Source organism: Empidonax traillii, unplaced genomic scaffold, assembly GCF_003031625.1.
Source record: "Empidonax traillii isolate 1590-97213 ecotype Southwest subspecies unplaced genomic scaffold, ASM303162v1 scaffold1867:size59521, whole genome shotgun sequence".
Classification (NCBI taxonomy): domain Eukaryota; kingdom Metazoa; phylum Chordata; class Aves; order Passeriformes; family Tyrannidae; genus Empidonax; species Empidonax traillii.
Genome location: NW_020957060.1, coordinates 6,849 through 24,822, shown reverse-complemented (window position 1 = coordinate 24,822; position 17,974 = coordinate 6,849). Strand labels below are relative to the sequence as shown.

The 17,974-nt window shown below is 39.5% G+C and overlaps 1 protein-coding gene across 1 annotated transcript in view; it reads left to right on the top strand.

Moving 5' to 3' along the window:
• LOC114071145 (phosphatidylinositol 4-phosphate 3-kinase C2 domain-containing subunit gamma-like) overlaps positions 1–17,974 on the top strand; it is a gene marked incomplete at both ends in the record, with an annotated part of 48,168 nt that overhangs the window by 27,207 nt on the left and 2,987 nt on the right. Inside the window, 2 exons of the mRNA XM_027908849.1 lie at positions 4,411–4,519; positions 12,979–13,054. Of these exons, the coding sequence (XP_027764650.1) occupies positions 4,411–4,519; positions 12,979–13,054 (185 nt within the window). The remainder of the gene's footprint in view (positions 1–4,410; positions 4,520–12,978; positions 13,055–17,974) is intronic.

Sequence of the window (17,974 nt, the reverse complement as noted above, 5' to 3'; positions counted from 1 at the left end):
TATATCTAGTCCAGGTGGTGCAAACCTGCAACGTGGTCACTTTTGTGGAAAAATCGTTTGACCAGTTCTCAAAACTTCACGGCCATCTCCAGAAGCAATTTCCATCTCATGCCCTCCCAGAGTAAGGCAGCATATTAATGAATGTTATTCTGCTGTTAAGTGGTGCTCTCTGTGCTCAGATAGATCTGTGAGAATATGCATGGCAGACATATTTTTAGAAACACAAAGGCAGCGCGACATATCCTATCAAGGCTTCTATTCAGAAGAAACTGAATCATAGACCACTGTGACAGTCTAGCTTTTATATATTTTATTGTTCCTTTTTTAATGGGAGGAGAAAAGGGAGAACAGCTTGGACCTGACAAAACTATTCCTGAAATCAAAGGGTAAGTGGTGATGAGTCCATTAAAGGCACGATAAGGCCTTTAATAGCTTTTACTTTCTCCTTGATGCTTATCAAAACTCATAAAAAAATCCATATATTAAAGCAATGTTTACATTGGAATATTTCCACTAGATCAGAACAGAAACAAGCCAATGTCTGACACTGGCCAGCATGAAAAACCTGCTTACAAAAAGATGCACATATTCCTCAGCCAAGAAATATGCACTAATCTTATGTACTATCCTTCCTCCAAAATCCAAACTTTGTGCCTGGCATAATTCAGTTTAAAATCTTTTGAAAAATATGCTGCCATTAGTTGCAATAATTCTGAATATTACTTTTTGTCTGTGTGCATGTCTATTCCTGCTTTTCATTTCTGAATCTTATTTCTTCATATTTTCTTGGGACAACGAGTCCCAGGGTTTATTTCTGTCTTACTTTAAACATTTTTTCCTTATGTAATGATTTTCCATGGTTTTAGTAATACAAGTGGAGTTATTTTTTTCTACAAATATCTACAAATATCATATACATTATACTGAATCCCTCATTGAGAAGAAAGTAGTCCTCTCCACACAGTCATTGTGTCACCTGATACAAGCCCTTCTTCAGGCTCTATCCACAATAAAACATAAAACTGGACTAAAATACAAGCAGTTTACTTGAACCAAGTTGAGATTCAAGTGATATGCTTGAAAAATATAAAGGTTTGGCGTTTGACCTGAAGTACATAGCTACAAACAACATGGTTTTGACTTAAAATCCAAGAATTTCAGATCCAAATTTTATATTCCCTGAAGCTTGTGAGAAGCGTTCAAGTAAATGGCTTTAGATTAGTTTGTTCTAGAGAATCTTTCTTCTATCTAAGGGCACTCCAATTTGATTCATTATGACTGGCTCGCATGAACTGGTTTGCAGCAGCTGGTGAGATTTGAAATTTCACCAAACAAATACTGCAAGTGCTTGAATGATGATTTTGATTTGGAGATATTTACACACTAACCATTAGGTTGTAAAATAAAGTATTTAATAAGTACCTGAATATGACAGAGCCCTTTGAAGGAAAATACATTTCTCCGTAGAAATGCATAGACCTCAGAAACCCCAGAGTGAATTTCAAAAGTAGTACTAGCCATTTTTCAGATAAATCTACTTTTAATAAAATCCCTCACAACATTTTCACAAAGAGCGTTTCAGAACTCACAGAGGGTTAATCTGCATATACTGAGGCTGCCTCTAAGAGCACCAGGGGCTTTATTGTCATAATTCAGTCCCAGCAGTAACCTGTCACTGCATGATGTTTCCCCCAGATTCTGTTAAAGTAATTCATTTTATGATATTTCTTGATAGCCACATTTTTTTAAAGTTCTGGATTATTTTCCAACAAAACTTCATTAATTTGAGGCTTTTCATGTATCCCAGATTTTATCCTAATAATAAAAAACTAATTATTTCTTTATAGGAAATTGTTATTATTACTGAAACTGCCATACTATATCAGACCATTAGTCTGTCTGTGTGTTACAAAGCTCCAACTCTGTCTGATGCCAGATGCTTCAAAGGAAGGAAAAGTCCTTGTTCTACAATGTAACCACAAAATCAGTTTAAAAATGTATGATTTAAAAGGTAAAATGCTTATTATTGCTAGAATAATTGGAACTGCTAACAGAAAGGACTTGGTGTCTGCTTTGTATTGATTCTATGAAATTGTATATATTTATGTCTCATTAAGAGAAAACAATGCAATATGAGAGTGCTTCATACAAGTGCCAAATACTGACTATATTTGGGAAACTAATGGCAAAAGCTCAGAGTTCTTAGAATCTGAAATTTTGCTACTGACGTGTGAACATTCAGCCTATATTTACAAGTCAAAGCACAGCTGCCCCAAGCAAACCCTTGCGTTCTCGCACCCTCCTTCTCATTTGGTTTCAGAGAGAGTATTAATTGTGTTTATCTCTTGTTTTCTAAAAAGCCAAAAATCTTTTCACCCAAGAAAACATTCAATTACATAATTTGTACACAGAACAATGTTCAAGCTAACAAGTAGGGAGTGGAATCCTCTGTGGAGGACTCGGTGCAAGTTTATGTTTTTCTGATCCACGTAAGGCAGACGCAAAGCTGAATGTCAGGTTGGGAAGTTCACCTCTTCTAACACAAGTGCATTCACAGGGCAAAGCCGGTTTCAGCCACAAATGCAATTCAGCAAAAGCCCAAAGGCCTTCTAAAAAAGGGTTCGGTGACACCACAAGGTTCGTATTGTCCTTCACTCCAGCAGTTTTTGGTGCTATCAATCAGCAGTTTCTCTGTCCTCTCTTTGGCCACTGTGCTTAGGATGCATCTTCTGAGGGCCTGCATTTTACAGCCAGAGCCCTCTCTGTGCGTTACACAGCCTAATTCATTCTAAGCTGCTTCCAAACAGCTCCTCCCTATAATCCCTTGAAAGAAGTCCTTTTGTGCCCCAGAGGGGGACCCAGAACATTCACAGGCTATCTATGTGTGCCAGATGACCTGGGCTCTATTTTTATCCGTGCAGCTCATATATGTCATGATCCTGGGTCATATCACTCACTTCCCCCACTTCTTTATGTGTCCTGCCACTGTGATTTCATGAGGCGCGAGTCGCTTCTTGCTATTCATCTGTGCAGCCCCTAACCCAGCCCCGATCTTTCAGTGCCATGGGCAGAAATAATGGGAAGTTCATACATACACACAGTATGCTGCTGTCATCCTGGTCCCTTGCTGGTGTAATTGCAAACTAAATTATACCAGCGCTGAGTTTTTCCTCACCGTATTGCCCAGCTGCCTTTCTAAAGGCTGGCCAAGTGTCCCTTTCCAATGTACCACGTGCTAGACAGCTCCTTTAGTCATTTGTCTGGAGCCTTCAGATGCCTCTTGAGGTCTAGGGGATAAACAAGGTTGTAGCAGAGAAAAAAGGAGGTTTGTAAACAAGACACAGTTGACTATTTGCAAGTGGGGGTGGTGGAACATGAAATATAACCAGATCCAAACTTCTGCCTTTTTCTATCCCATACATTAGAGGGCATAAAGCATAATTTTGATTAAGAATCCGACTATTAGCAATCCATATCACAAAAGCCATTACATACAATTTAGCACAGATGGGTTTTCTAATGCTCCTTTGACCTGAGAGATAAATACCCTTTGTCAGGGCAAGGTTAATATAAATTGATTATATGTATTGTTAAAAATCTAACCTTTTGACTGATCTAATGTGCATTGTCTCTAAAATGCAAAGATGATTCAAGTAAAAAAATGTGAGGTTTTTGATGTTTTCAACCACCAAAGCATTTGAAAATTGACATAAGGCCATTCTATGCATATATGATTAATCTACTAAAATGAAATTAAATTCATCTTAATAAAAATTCAGCAAGACCATTACTTTTACTATTATTATTGTTACTGCCTTTGTTGGGATTGATTTTTTTACTATGGCAATCGTTTGTTTTCATATATTGCTTTTATTAAGCTAGTGCCTGAAATTACATATGGTATCAGGGACCTGCTCTGAAAAACCTATCTACACTCTAAATAGCTGAGGTAAAAATGCAAACAATGATATATTCGTCAAATGTCTCACTGTTGCTGTAAGGCTTTGGTACACAGTATTCTGTTGTAAGGGTGTGTACAGCGTGAGCCCTGGGCTGAGATCAGAGATCTGCTGGCCACAGTGCAAAAAATGGGGAGGGCAGTGGTTTCCTTTTTCATAAAGGGCTAATTATTTAGATATCATAAAATGCAAATAACTGCCTTTTAGGTTTCGTTTATTTACTTGCTTTTAAATTCATGATCTAGACAGAGAAAGTGCTACAGGATGAAACAAAATGTCAGCAAATTATTAGAAGAACCAGAGTGAGAGGGTAAAAAATCCTCTGGACTCTGTACCCATCCCTTCCTCTACCTGCAAAACCACTTATAAATTTCTTTTGTTAAGTAGAGTTGGAAACGTTTCCAGCAAACACAGTACAAGAGTTATGCTTATGAATATTTTTCTTTTGCAGGTTTCCCCACTCATGGCATTTACCTTTTGTGGATCTTGAACATAAAAGAGTGAAGGATTTGAATCTCTATCTGAAGAAGCTATTAAGCGGCACCAGGAGACTGGCTAATGTGAGCATTACCAGTTGTTTTTTTCAATTTGCATATGAATTCTAGTAGCATTGTACCAAATGATTCAGGAAGCCTTCCATTGCCCCATTTGGGGAAAAAAAAAATAAATTACACAAGTGACGCATCTTCTAATGCAGCTGTTTTGGGATGGAGCCATTACAACATTCATCAGAACTTAAGACAAAGACAAATATGACAGAGAAATAGTTTATTAGACCTGGCAGGGCATTTTTCAGAAAAACTTTTCTTCCTTTGCTGCCGTCGAAAAGTAGTGATTCACTGAATTTTTGACAGGAAGGAGTAGGTTCTGAGGAATGCAATGTCTAAAAAAGGAGTAAGCTTTGAAATATTGAAAAGTCTGATTTTGCAGCTGTTAAATGAAAAGTTCCGTTCTTTCAGCCCAGAAATACCCATTTCAAAATTTGGTTAGCATGTAGAAGAAATTGTTTTGCAAACATAAGACCAAATCCAGACTGTTTCAATATTATCAGAATGATACATTGTGTCCATTTAAACTGGGGGGTTCTAATTTTTTATTCATTATTGCCCTCTGAGATTTGAGGTTCTTCTCCTGTATAGGAGTGGAAAGTTGAAATGGTAACAAAAAACATTGCCTTTTCATTATCTGGGCCAGGATTAAGCTTTTTATGCACCTCAGCCTTAAAAAAGCCACAGCTGAGAGCAGCTGAGGAGCTGCATGCACCCCGGGAAGATGTTAAATCATGATGCTGCACCACTTCAGAAGGTGAATGGTCAATTACTGACAGTGACACTGGGGTCTGAGAGAAAGGAGCATCCTCCAGTGCCCAGCTGTTGTCAGGAGAGCTGTCAGGCAGGAAAAAAAATGGTGTTTTACATTAGATCCAAGGCTTCTGTGGAGGCCAGTAAATTCCAGTGAGCTAAGGCACGAGCTCATGCATGGATCCTGTTGTTTCACTGTTGGCACATCCTCTGGCACAGCTTGGGCCTCTGCCAGGTGAGCCATGTCATGGCCTCAGGCCCCCAACTCAAACTGGGGCTGCTTTGGTTTAATAGCACAGACAGTCCAGGTTATCAAAAGAGGGTATGCCAGGATGTTTGTTCTCCGAAATTTCAAACATCTTGCAGCAGGAGCAAAATGTTTGCTGTCTAACTATAAAATTTTCCCAGCTGTGACTGTGTAATGGAGATTAAAGAGGAAATTGTCCATATGCAAAACAAACAGGATTTTTCTCAATAATATGAGTATAAATTCTGAGCCCTGTGTTGAAATTGAGATTTCCAAAAAGGATAAAAACTATTTGTCTCACAGAGTTACAACTAATTTGGTACAAACAGCTGACTTGGGTGCTTGACTCCCTTGACTGAACCTGCCAAATAATCTGCACAAGTTTGGGTTGGTTGTTGTGGAATTAAATCACAAGAAGTTCCACCTCAACATGAGCAAGAATGTCTTTACACTGAGGATGGAAGAGCACTGGCACAGGCTGCCCATGGAATTCGTGAAGTCTTTCTATCTGGAGATATTCCAGACCTACCTGGCCGTGTTCCTGTGTCACCTGCTCCAGGTGCCCCTGCCTTGGCAGGGGGCTTGGCCTAGATGATCTCCAGAGGTCCCTTCCAACCCCAACAATCCTGTGATTCATTTCTGACACTCATGTTCAAGTCATGGGTTCATTTTACATTAGCGCCTTTTGGTCACAGCTGAGGGAAAGCTGATATAAGCCAGTGACCTAGAAATGAAAAGCTGGGTATCTTCTGCTGTGCTCTTGCCTGCTGGAAGATACACAGATTTTCAATTTGGGCCAAGCACTGCTGTGTAGAAACCTAATATTCAGTTGAAAAATTATACTGCTTAAGGCCCCAGGATGGTAATAAAAACGTTTCCTGGTCACACACAGAAGCTCTGTTCTCCCTCCCGCTCCATGGTCTGTGCATGGCTTAGTGATCAGCCAGAGCAGGCTGCCTTGCAATGGGTTTCCTAATGCCCTTCATGCTCCCTTTATGGGCCTGCAGCATGCACCCATGGAGCTGGGAATGTCCTCCCAGCAAATTGCTGCTGGGACACTGGGACACAGCCACAGCTGGGGTAGGCAGAGGCTTGGGGACACACGCTGTTGCGGCTCTGAACAAGCCCAGGGGGGCTATTTCCAGGCTGGTACAGGCTGTAGTACTGAACCTTGAGGAGAAGAAAGCAATTCTGTGCCTAAAAGGGCTGCGCTGCTGCTGGTGTGGTGGACTTAGAGGGCACGACAGCAAACGGAGCAATGAGTGGATTGTTTCCATCTGTAAAGTCCTGCTGCATGTGGGAAATCATCTGGCTTACCCCCATGCAGCTAACCTGCAATTCTAGATGGTAACCTTTAAAGTTATTGATACTCCATAAACATTGAATCATTATTTTTACTTCAGTATGCTTCTCCTGCTGGGAGATGTGAGAAATTTAGAAAATACCGACGTGTTCTGACCCACTTAGAACAAGGAGATCAGCCGGTGGGTAATTTCCTTTGTATTCTTTTTTTACTTTTCACTTTGGTATGACTCTTTTAAAAGTGTCGTGGAGTCTTCTTGGTTTTATTCTGAGCAGAAAGCCAAGCTAGGAGGCTTTCTTGATAAAAATAAATACAATTATTTTGTCTCTTTTCATGCCTGTGACAACTTTGCAGTCAAATTTGCCCTTTTTCTCAAGTTGCCAAGGAGCCTGGCTGAAACCATTTAGTGAGTTGTCTGTTCTCAAGCATTACCAAAGTGTCATTCCTATGAAATAGTAGAACTATATAGAAATAAATAATTAATTCATAAATTTGTGAAGAAATCTAGTAGAGCAGAGTTCCTTTTACTTCCTTGCCACAGTCTTTTCTTTAGGCTGAAATGTACCTGTAGTGAATCGTAGCTGTATTGTAGCTGTACAGAAGGCTGGAGTATTGTCAGAGATGGAGAGAAGAGCTTTTATTTCATTATAAAATACCCTTGTTATCACTGTAAACACATTACCCTGATTGACTAGGCACCATTTTCAGCTCTGAAAAATTTAGTCCAGTCCCCACAGGACTGACTACATGCTTGGTTCTACCAATCAAGTAATTATAAATCCTAGAAATGAAGAAAGAATCAGATTATATCCAAATTCCTTCCTCAGTCATGCCTTAAGTGCATGCTTTTTAGTCCAGACTAGGTTCTGATTATGCTAATTGTATTATAATTAAGAGTATGTCAGAATGTCACTGACCTTTTTTGCTAAATGGTTGGAATGAAGGAGTAGAGGTGGAAAACAGCTGCCTGTTCTCATTCACATTGAGCTCAAATGGAATGAGATGTTTCTTTAAACCCTATTTTAATAAAGAAACTTTTCCTTTCTCCATCTCTGAACTTTAGAATCAGATACAATAAATGCAGACACATCAGTTGATGGAGATTCTTTTTCTTGGACTAGTCTAAATGCTTAAATATGCTCATCTCTATTGAAAGCAATTTTGTAAGTCTGTAGTTTAAATTTGAGCATAAGCCTCACTCATTGACTTCCTCTTAGATATTTGTTGAAGAATTGCCTGGAATAGAAATTATTTTCTTAAATTCAGGTTAACACACTGTTATAAATAACTCCACCACCAGACTGTACACATGAAGAACAACCTGTATTCATTACATCAATCACTTAAATGCAGAACCTTCATTTTTGTACTGAGTCAATTAGGACAGGACCAAAAACAGGTTTCAGCACCTTTTTTTTAATTTCATTCTACTCCTCCCAAACCAGTGGCAATATTTATAGTCACAGGATTTCTGCCTGACACACTGTCTGTATACACTGAAGTACCTGGCTTTTCTAGATCTGCAAGGCAACATCCTCAACAACCTTTAGACTTATGGAGTTTTTCTTCATGAACTGCCAAAACACCAAGTGATGTCACCAATAAGAGGTGAAGCATCAAAAACCAGTGAACTGAAGGTTGGTAACACAGAGGGAGACAAAAATATACATTCTCAAAGTGTAAATCAAACCTGTGACAAAAGGCAGCTGCTGCTGACTACTGTTACATTTTTCTGTTTCCCTCAACTCCAACTGAGTGATGGGCTGAGTGGAGATTTCAGCCCAAATCTCATAATATGAATTAGGGCTGCCCTAGTGGCTTGTCATTCTGCAGCTGTATTGTAGAAGGGTTATACATTGCCTGGGGACACAAAAGCAAGGTAAGGCTCCATTAATTCAGTCTGCTTTTGGCCCTGGTGTCAAACTGCAGCATTCACAAAACTGAATGTCTTCATGCTTATCTTGGAAAGACAACTTGCACATGGCTTGGGCATTGCAAGTGAAAAATCTAAAACTGACCCTAAAGCAATATTTCACATTGCAACTGTGCATTTGGTGCCCTCAGCCAGCTGGTAACATTGAATGGATAATCTTCCCATCTCTCATCATTTGAAAGATGTGGTGTTTAATTTGTGGATATTATATAGTTATTGATATAATAACTATAATATAATAACTGGATGTTATAGAGTTATTGATAACACAGCTCAGACATTAGATTTACATACTGACCTTGCAAAACTACATAGTCTTAAATGAGCTGATGTCATTTTTCCAATGTCTTTCACACAGATTTGTTTTGTGTGCAATTTCAGTGGGCTTGGATATTTGAGGGGGTTTGTTTATTGTGGTGAGGGCATTTGACAAACATAATAGTAAGTGCAGGTGCACGGTAGGCTAATCAGTATAAAAAAGAAATAAATTAGGTCTTTTGGGATTTGAGTCTGTAAAGCTTTTTTAAGTATCCAAATTAAATAAGGACTTTGGGGGCAAAGATAAATCTAATGCAAGCAGGTAAGTAAACAGTGGCAGTGTTTCAGCTATGGATAGGTTCTATAAACAGCTTTATGGTGACTTACAGGCTGTATAAAAGGGCTTTAAAGAGGGTGTAAATGGAAGTGATTGTAAATTATGTTCACTCATTTTCAAGCATACAGTAAAAATGAGGACCACAGCATTGTTCTAGAGTGACTAATGTTTTACACTGTAAAAGTAATCAAGTTTGATAAGAGCTTCCCATATTTCATTTGTGTTTTATTCACTGGCACTACTCGGGATTTGCAGAGATGAGAAAACAGCTCCCACAGTGCCCATGGGGGGGCACAGAACGTGGTGGTACAAAGTGCCCCCGAGGTGTGCAGGTCCCTTGAACTCCCACCACTCCTGCACTCCTGCAGCAAGGCATCCAGCTGGTCCAAAATGGGGAGGGTTCAAAGTCCTCTCTTTTCCGCCGTCCTTTCCTGAAGTTTTAACAGCTGCACCAAGGTCAGCTTTTTCTGGTTTCTTTCTTTCCTGCTGATTCTCCATCCTGTTAAAGTATAACAGGCGCATGGGTGTTCTCTGACCCCAAATCTACTCTAACACAGCTGAAAAGAAAGCTGAAAGCAGAAGGGAGGCCGCTTTTCTTTCTATCAAAATTAAATCTGGTTTGAAATCTGGCTGTGTTTCATTACCAGCAGAGTGCTTTTCTAGTTAGTCACTGATGGAGAGCAGTAGACAAATTCTACCCTGCTAAACTGGTGCACGGCTATGCCAGCCCCCCTGGTGCCACTGAAATTGTTTATCCTAGTGCAACTAAAAGGAGAACTTGTCTCTTTTGAGTTTAATGGCTGAAAAAAAAAGGAGGATGTGTGAGTTCTAACCAAACTGCCCATATATACCTGGCTGCTGCCCTTTAGGCTAATGCTACTAAGTGACCTGCAAAATATCAATGTTACCTATTAAAGACTGTTGTTTTCTTAGGTAAGAATGGTTAGACAAACTATAGGAGGCATTCCTAAGAATCCATAGGTGTGTGGTATTGTAGGGAATTTCCATCTTCTGATTTAAAGATAAAAATTCCAGAGGGGAAAAGGGTAAGTGGGTGCTTGGGGTCATCCTCAACACCTGCCTATCTGCCAAGACCATCTCAGGGTCTCTAAGATTCCCACCAAGGGTCACATTTTCCTAAAAAACAATTGCTTGCTTAGAAGTGGGCTCTATCCACTTTATGCAGTGTGGTCATACACATGTTCAAAGCTGTAATATACCTGTTTCTATTTAGCAGTGTAATTAGATGCATGCCTAACTCTGAGCTTATACAGTCCTATTAAGTGGAGTCCAAGTGATCGAGGTCCCACCGATTTCGGAATCACCTGAGAGTTCAGTGTGTGCTTTGCAGCTCTGCTGACACAGGGTGAACTTAAAGCACTGACACACTTTGCTGGTGGAAATCTAAATGGTGGAGTCCTGCAGCAGGTAGATTAGCACAGTTCAGGGGGAAATTGCTGTCTTATTAATACGTGTGCAAAATGCTTATCTCCCCAAACACACAGGAGACGTCCCCCTCACTGCTTTTGAAGCACTTAGCCCTGGACAGCCTGCTTCATCTGCCCCTGCCACATGACCTGTTCCATTAGGTTTTTGCATTCTTCTTGCCAGCATTAGCCTTGCTGCTTCCTCCTGAGCTTCAGTACCTGTTGGGTACGATGGACACACAGGCAGGGAAAGCTTTGCAGTCAGGGCTGAGGCACCAGCAGTGTACATGCCTGTCCTGTTCATGCCTGTTGTAAGATCTGCTTGAACTCCACTTCTGTACTTAAACCAAATGTCATTTTTTTCAGTGTTGTTCTCCTTTAGAATGAGACTTTGGAACTATTGCCTGAAACAATCCTTGCATCTCCTATTTACAAACCTCCCAGTTCATATATTTCCATTTATTTCAGAAAGAGTAGGTGGAGAGGAAGCAGAAAGAACACCATGCTGCTCAGTGTGGAATTTTTTATTTCTCTTTCAAGTCAGTTTGTGTATCTTTCTTTCCAACTCCTGCTCACTTCTCTCAAGATCTTTGAACTTGAAGGGCTACTTGAGTTTCTCTGCTTATTTTCATGCTGTCAAATAAAGGCAGGGCTGCCAAAAATATACTCTCAGCCCTAGAGATTTCCTGCACATGGGACTTGTGCTGAAAGAGGGAATGAAGGTCCCACAGGGAATAACTTGCCTGTTTAAAGCTACTGGAAGCTGAAGCAGGTGTATGGGCTTTCCCCTGTAAGCTGTCCTTATCAGATGAGAGAATAATTAGTCATGCTCAGACAGGCAGGTGTATTGGCAGTCCACAGCTAATAGCCTAAGGATTTGTCATTCGATTCAAGGAAAACAATTCTGTTGGTTTCTCCTGTTTTTCCCCCTGATTTTTCTTTTGAAGAAAATATCAGAGTGGGAGGAAAAACTCCAAACAGTAGAATGAAAAATAAAAGGCAACTGTTAAAGTAAATCCCAATTGCTAAATCTTATCTCTACAATGAACATGCACATCTTGTTCCTCTGTCTGCTGTAACCACGTTAACTCCTCCCTAGCTGCATTTATCAGTACCCTCTTCCTTTTCTTTTTTTTCCCTGCACAAATTACACCACATCTTGTCAAACTGAAACAACACAAATGCTACATGAAGTACATCTTCCCAGTAAGAGACACATTATTTTCCGCAGACTGGAAAAAAACAGTGGTGACATTTTAATGCTAGAATCTGAAAAGTCTCTTGTTCTACCCATTCATTACATTGTCAGTCCAAGTAACATCAGCATGAATGTAGCAATTCTAACCATCCTAAAGAATGGCCATTCTGATACACGACTTTATGGAAAAGCTAATAAAATGCAATTACTGTCCACCTTTGATTCAGAGTCATGAGAGTCCATTTCAGAATTCACATTTTTATTGCCTTGCACAATACTCAAATCTGGGGATTTGGTTTATTGTTTTAATTCCCTACAGCTGAATGTAACTACCTGTTATCTATGTTCACTAGAGCAGCACAGGTCAGTACATAAAAATAAAAGTTATAGTGCAGTATGTAAGGTGGATTACTCTTTTAAACAGGATGGTGAAATACGATCATTCCTTCCACTCCCTGTGGGTTTCTGATAGGATTTAACTCTGTATGGAGCTTTTCAGTGTAAGTGTCCATTAAGCTGCCACGTGAGGGAGGTTTACACAATATCTAAGCCTCGGGGAGGCCCACACGAGGTCAGATCCCCAGGGTCGGTCCCGTGCCAAGGGTGAGTTTCATGTTGACTACACAGGAGGCAGCAAAGATGGGCTCCTGTGTTTGATTCACAGATGGGCCACTCTGGAAAAGCAGCTGATACAAATCTTGAGCTACTGGAGATCAAGCAAGAGTGCAGATCCATGGCCCACACAGCACACTGCTGTCTGGAAGTGTGATGACAGATAGGGGCCAGGTGGGCACCAGTGCAGCATCCCTGGGACAGTGGAAATGGGCACCATCATCTTCCCAGTGCCTGAGTAGAAGTCATTATGATTGCCCATAATCATAAGGGAAAGGCTCCCTTTTGTTGCCAAATCTAATATATACATTAAAAAATTAACAGCAATCTTCTTTGAGGGGAATAATTTAAGGAACAGAGCACAACATATGATAATATCTACAGTATTTTTATTCTCTTTCAGAATGAGCTTGTACTCAGCTTCTTCCTGAATTGGTCCAAAAATACCTTGGCAGAAGATTCATCATCTGTGACCCTAGGTATGTGGATTACCAATCTTTTTTTTTTTTTCTTAAGAAGGACTTCTTTAATAATATTGAATTCAGCAATGCAAAGGTGAGTCCAAAGTGTTTAGGCACCTTTATTTATTTTTTTTTTTTAGGACATAAAGATAACAACAAATAATTCCTGATTCCTCAAGATCTCTGAAAATGTGTTACTAATGTCACCTGTAGCTTTCTTTCTCTTTTGCATATTCAACTCAGCCTTGCTTCATTTCTTTTTGAATAAACATGCCTGTATGCAAAGCAAAAGTTTATTTACACAAACTGTGGCAGGTTTCTTGTTCTACAAAACAAAACATTCGTGGAAGAATTTGGAGGAAAGGATGTGAGTCATGACAAAGCACAGTGTGTGCTTGCACAAGCGAAGAAAATCAGGGGTGACTTCTAAGGTAATTTTCACAATGAGTGGAGCAGGTAAATAACAGAACATTATGCTAATGCTTAGGCATACATTATTAATGACAGTAGTAATTCACTTCTTGCTAAATGAGATGCCACACTGTCCCTTAACCTATCTAAACACTTAACCCATTTTCCTCTTCTGTCCAGCACCCAATTTAATCTAATTTCTGACATTACAGCATTAAGAGCCAAAGCATAAACTATAAAAAAGTAAACTGCAAATGTTTGTTGTCTTCCATTACCTTAGTTCTGCACTGAAAAGAATCTTCCATAGTCAGTTTTAGGCAAATAAAATCTCAAAAAGAAGTCTGCAGCTGCACTCTGCACCACAACAATTCAGATGTTTGTTATGTGCTCCAAGTGATAGGAAAGTTTCCAAGATCACCAGTTTTCCACATTTCAGAGAGGAGTGCGAGTATCTCTGCATATTTAGTTTGCATGTCCATTAAGTTAATTTAATCCCTCTGCAGGCCTAGGTTTCATTATCTCTTTTGCTGGGACCATTTTTTTTAATACATCAAAACAAAATAATTCCCATTTTGTCTTCTCAGCTTTTGGAAGATTCCCCATGTGTAGAGTTTATTTGATTAGGGCATGCCATTATCATATTAAACCCATTATGACTATTGAAAATTACTAATGGTCGCTCTAACTTTTACAAAGGATCAAGGAGATAATGCAAAGATGTCCTGTGTGTTAAGGACATAGACTAAATCTTATCACGTAAAATCCAAACCAGAGTTCAAATGGAACATGCAGTCTGGGTCCATGGTGGGCTACATCTCTCTGTAGACATCTTTACCAAAGACATTCAGATGTGAGAGCAAGCTGAGGCACAAGGGATTTAAAGTCCCTGGTCTTCGGAAGAATTTTGACATTTCACCAATATTTAGGTGCCTAGTTATTACAGAGAATCTGGGTGTAAAGGCCTTATGCAAAAGCATGAACTGAGTCTATAATAAAGCTGAGAAATAACTTGCAGCCTCATAATTCCTGCTGTGGTGTCCTGAGCTGATATAGTCTGAAGGATAAGCCATTCATTTTTGTTGCCAGTGACAGAAAAATCAAGGAAGAGAATGGAGAAACAGAGGCCAAAATGTGTTTAGTGGTTGTTTGATGGAAGCTATATGACAGGTAACCCAATCTGCTCGTGCACTATACAGTTAGTGGAGGTGAGGGTCACATCCTGGACAAGGAAGATAAATATATCTCTGGCCTCCAGCAGTGCAGTTACAGGGGGACTGGTTTTTTCCTTTTGAAGAACTCAGCCTTTTAAAGTTTAGACACTTCAGTTCTAGACTCAGGGCAAAATCTTTGTTTAATATGGGAGAAAATAACAAGAAAAACCCAAACCGCAAAAAAAAAAAACAACCAACTCCCTTTAGCTCACTATCACGTATTAAAATAAATAAAATAGATAGAATGCCAGTAGCACACCAGGTCCAAATTAGGACCCAATGAGCTTAGACCTTGTAAAAACAGAGAACAAGAAGCATTAGCTGAGTTTCTCTGGGTACTGCACCACTTGTAGTCAGCAAGGAAGGGTTCACACTCAGTTGTGGTGAATTGTGGAAGGTGAGCTTAGCTCTAAGTGAGCTACCTCAGCTATCAGAGGAGCACCTGTCATACTTGTGCTAATCACCCACTTGGAAAATTATTTTCATATGTGTTTGTTTATTCTTTGCCTGGTGGTTGGAGTTAGGTTGCTGCCATACCCTAGCGAGCTTAACTAAAATCTTTGCTGCAGGGTATTTGCCTGCAGTTATTGTCCAGAGAAGACACAAGTCCAGCTAAGGCAGGAGGTGGCTAATCATACCAAGCTGCCAGGTAGCAAACAAGGAGCTGCTGGGAAGAGCTCAGTGGCCCTGAAGGCTCTTGCTTGCTCAGGGTGCCCAGAAAGTCTTGATTTAAAAGTCAACTCTGTAGTAATGCCAGAGTCAGTCTGGGGAGGAATTAAGTTCACAGAGCCTGCCAGAGAGAGGTAATTACCATGAAAAAAAAGTATGTTCTTTCCCCACAAATTTCATTGCTTCCTGAGGTCATAAGGGTCTTATTATTTGTCTGTTTTGAAAAATAACTCAGGTTTAATATGGGCTGTAGCTTTGCATGGATGTGGTGATTTCTCTCTTAGCCTTTATGAAAGCAAATAATCTGTCTTTTAGTTAGGATCAATATAAACTAAAATTAATGCCCAATAGGATCAGGTTATGAATTTTGATCAAACCAGCATCTTTCTCTTACACTGCTTTAATTTATGAATGTTGTAGGTAATTACACTTACTAAAGTAAAATAAAAATTAAAATTTATGAATTTGTACTGTGCTCCTAGTGATGAAGAGATTAGAAATCAGTGCTAAATTTATTTTGACATGAATACTGAATCAGTGCTCCCAGGGCGGTGAATTCTGAATTATACTGAATATTGTCAACATTTCATTATACCAAGCTCACTGCAAGGCAGTGAGAGCAGATAGAGCAGATATCAGGAATGATTTCACAGACAGCCTTTTATAAAGGCCCTTTAAAAAAAAAAGGAGAAAGCAAATATATCAAAAACATTTTTATATCAATCTTGTTTATTTTTCTCTTGAGTTTATACCTCCTGAAAATAATAATAATTCAGGTTGTATTGGTTTTGCCGTGGATTATAACATTATACAGCCCAGGCCCAGTTCTGACATGTGTAATTAGTGCTCCATGCATTTCTATGGCTTCTGTCCTTTTAGTACAGAGGAGGGACTGGCTCCGTGTCCTTCTAAAGGAAGATCCAAGCTTTCCAAGAGGACTGTAACTTGGTATTCCTCTCCATGCACAATCACAGTCCTCATGAGTAGTCCCTGAGGAGAAGAGGCGGTTTTGCTCACGTTTCATAGTGCTTTGATCTTCTGAAGTTGCTCATTCTTGATGTAAAGCTTTTGCCACAAGTTGTGTTGCTGATTTAGTCGCATTTAGACTATTTTGCTGGCCATAAGCACCTCTGGTTGGCTTGGAGAACAAAACCACTGAGATAGTCAATGTATTTACAGCTGGCTATATGAAGTCAGATAAACTGGAGGCTCAAAAACCCAGCGAAAGCAGGCAGATGGTTGGCTTGGGGCGTTCAACCCTAGCCCTGGAAAACCAAAAGGTTCCAGTACTCTTTGATGCCAGATGTCAAAACAGGCTGTCAACAAGAAGAAAGGTCTAAGAAAAATCTGAGGGTGCAGAATACAGAATAATACTGAGCTCCCCAATGGCATTGCATTGGCACTTAGTTAATTAGTTTTTCCACATTGCTTTGCAGTTCACGTGTGAAATGGGATGTATTATTAAATTATAGTTTCCCTATTGATTTTTTCAGTAGCATCTTCCTCGCCATTTACATTCCTCATGCATTGTGCAAAATGTAATGCAGAGCTTATTTTAAAATGCTGCTAATGAAAACATTGCACAAATGATAGAATGTGGAGCTGATAGTTCTCCAATATGCAAGAAAAGACCATCTAGATAAAGAAAGCAACTGCATCTTTGACCACTGTGAAGATCCTTTTACCTTCAGTAGAAATCTGAAAGCTAATTGCCTTCGTTTTGTCATTTGAAAAGATGAAAGGACCCATGGTTTTCTCACGTTTATGTTCCTTGATAAGAGATTATAAAGAGGCAGAGTGTTTGGGTTTTTTTGGGTTCTCGTTTGGTATTCGACAGCTTTTGCTTTGACACCAGTGAATGAAGAATCAATCCCTGGGAGGGAAATCTTGCTTCAGCTGTAGTCAGTGCAGCTTTGTCCTATATCTACAACAGACCAGCATTTGGTCTTTGTCTATAATGGAGTGCAAGTAGAACATGACACTTCCTAAGAATGCAGGGCCTGAGTTCAAGTCCATCTGCCCAAACTGGATAGATTGGAAGTAATTGTTGTATGTGTATTCTATTATCCTTTGAAGCTAAAATCACCTGGACTGCAGAGGAGCTATGATTTAGCACTGACTGTGGGAAAACCTAAAATATACTAGCTGAGAGTAACTAGTTTTTATTATGAGACATAAGTGATAGATGTTTCTTCCATGTTTATCAGATTTCCCATGCTCTCTTTTTTTTCTTTTTCTTCCTTTTATTTTCTTTTACTAGTACTCTATTTATCACATAGTAAGATCAAATATTTTAGTCATCCCATGGAGTCTGTTTCAGACTTTATTTTAGATATTCAACTAGAAATGCATTTTTCCCTCTCATGTTTTTCATGAATTTCAGCTTGGTTAGAAATTTATTTACATTTGTTATTAAAAAAAAAAAAAAAAAAAAAAAAAAAATCCAATTCCCACAGAGAAATCCCTTGGCTGGATAAAAGCACTACACTGTAAAACTTAAGTAATGCAAAAAAAAGGCATTGGTAGTGCTGGTAGGAGGGAGAAGGCACAGGGATCAGCTGGATCTGATGACATAATTTAGCCTCTGAAATGCTTAACTGCTTAGGGTGAGTCACTGCAATTCACAAATTAACAGAGCCCCACAAAT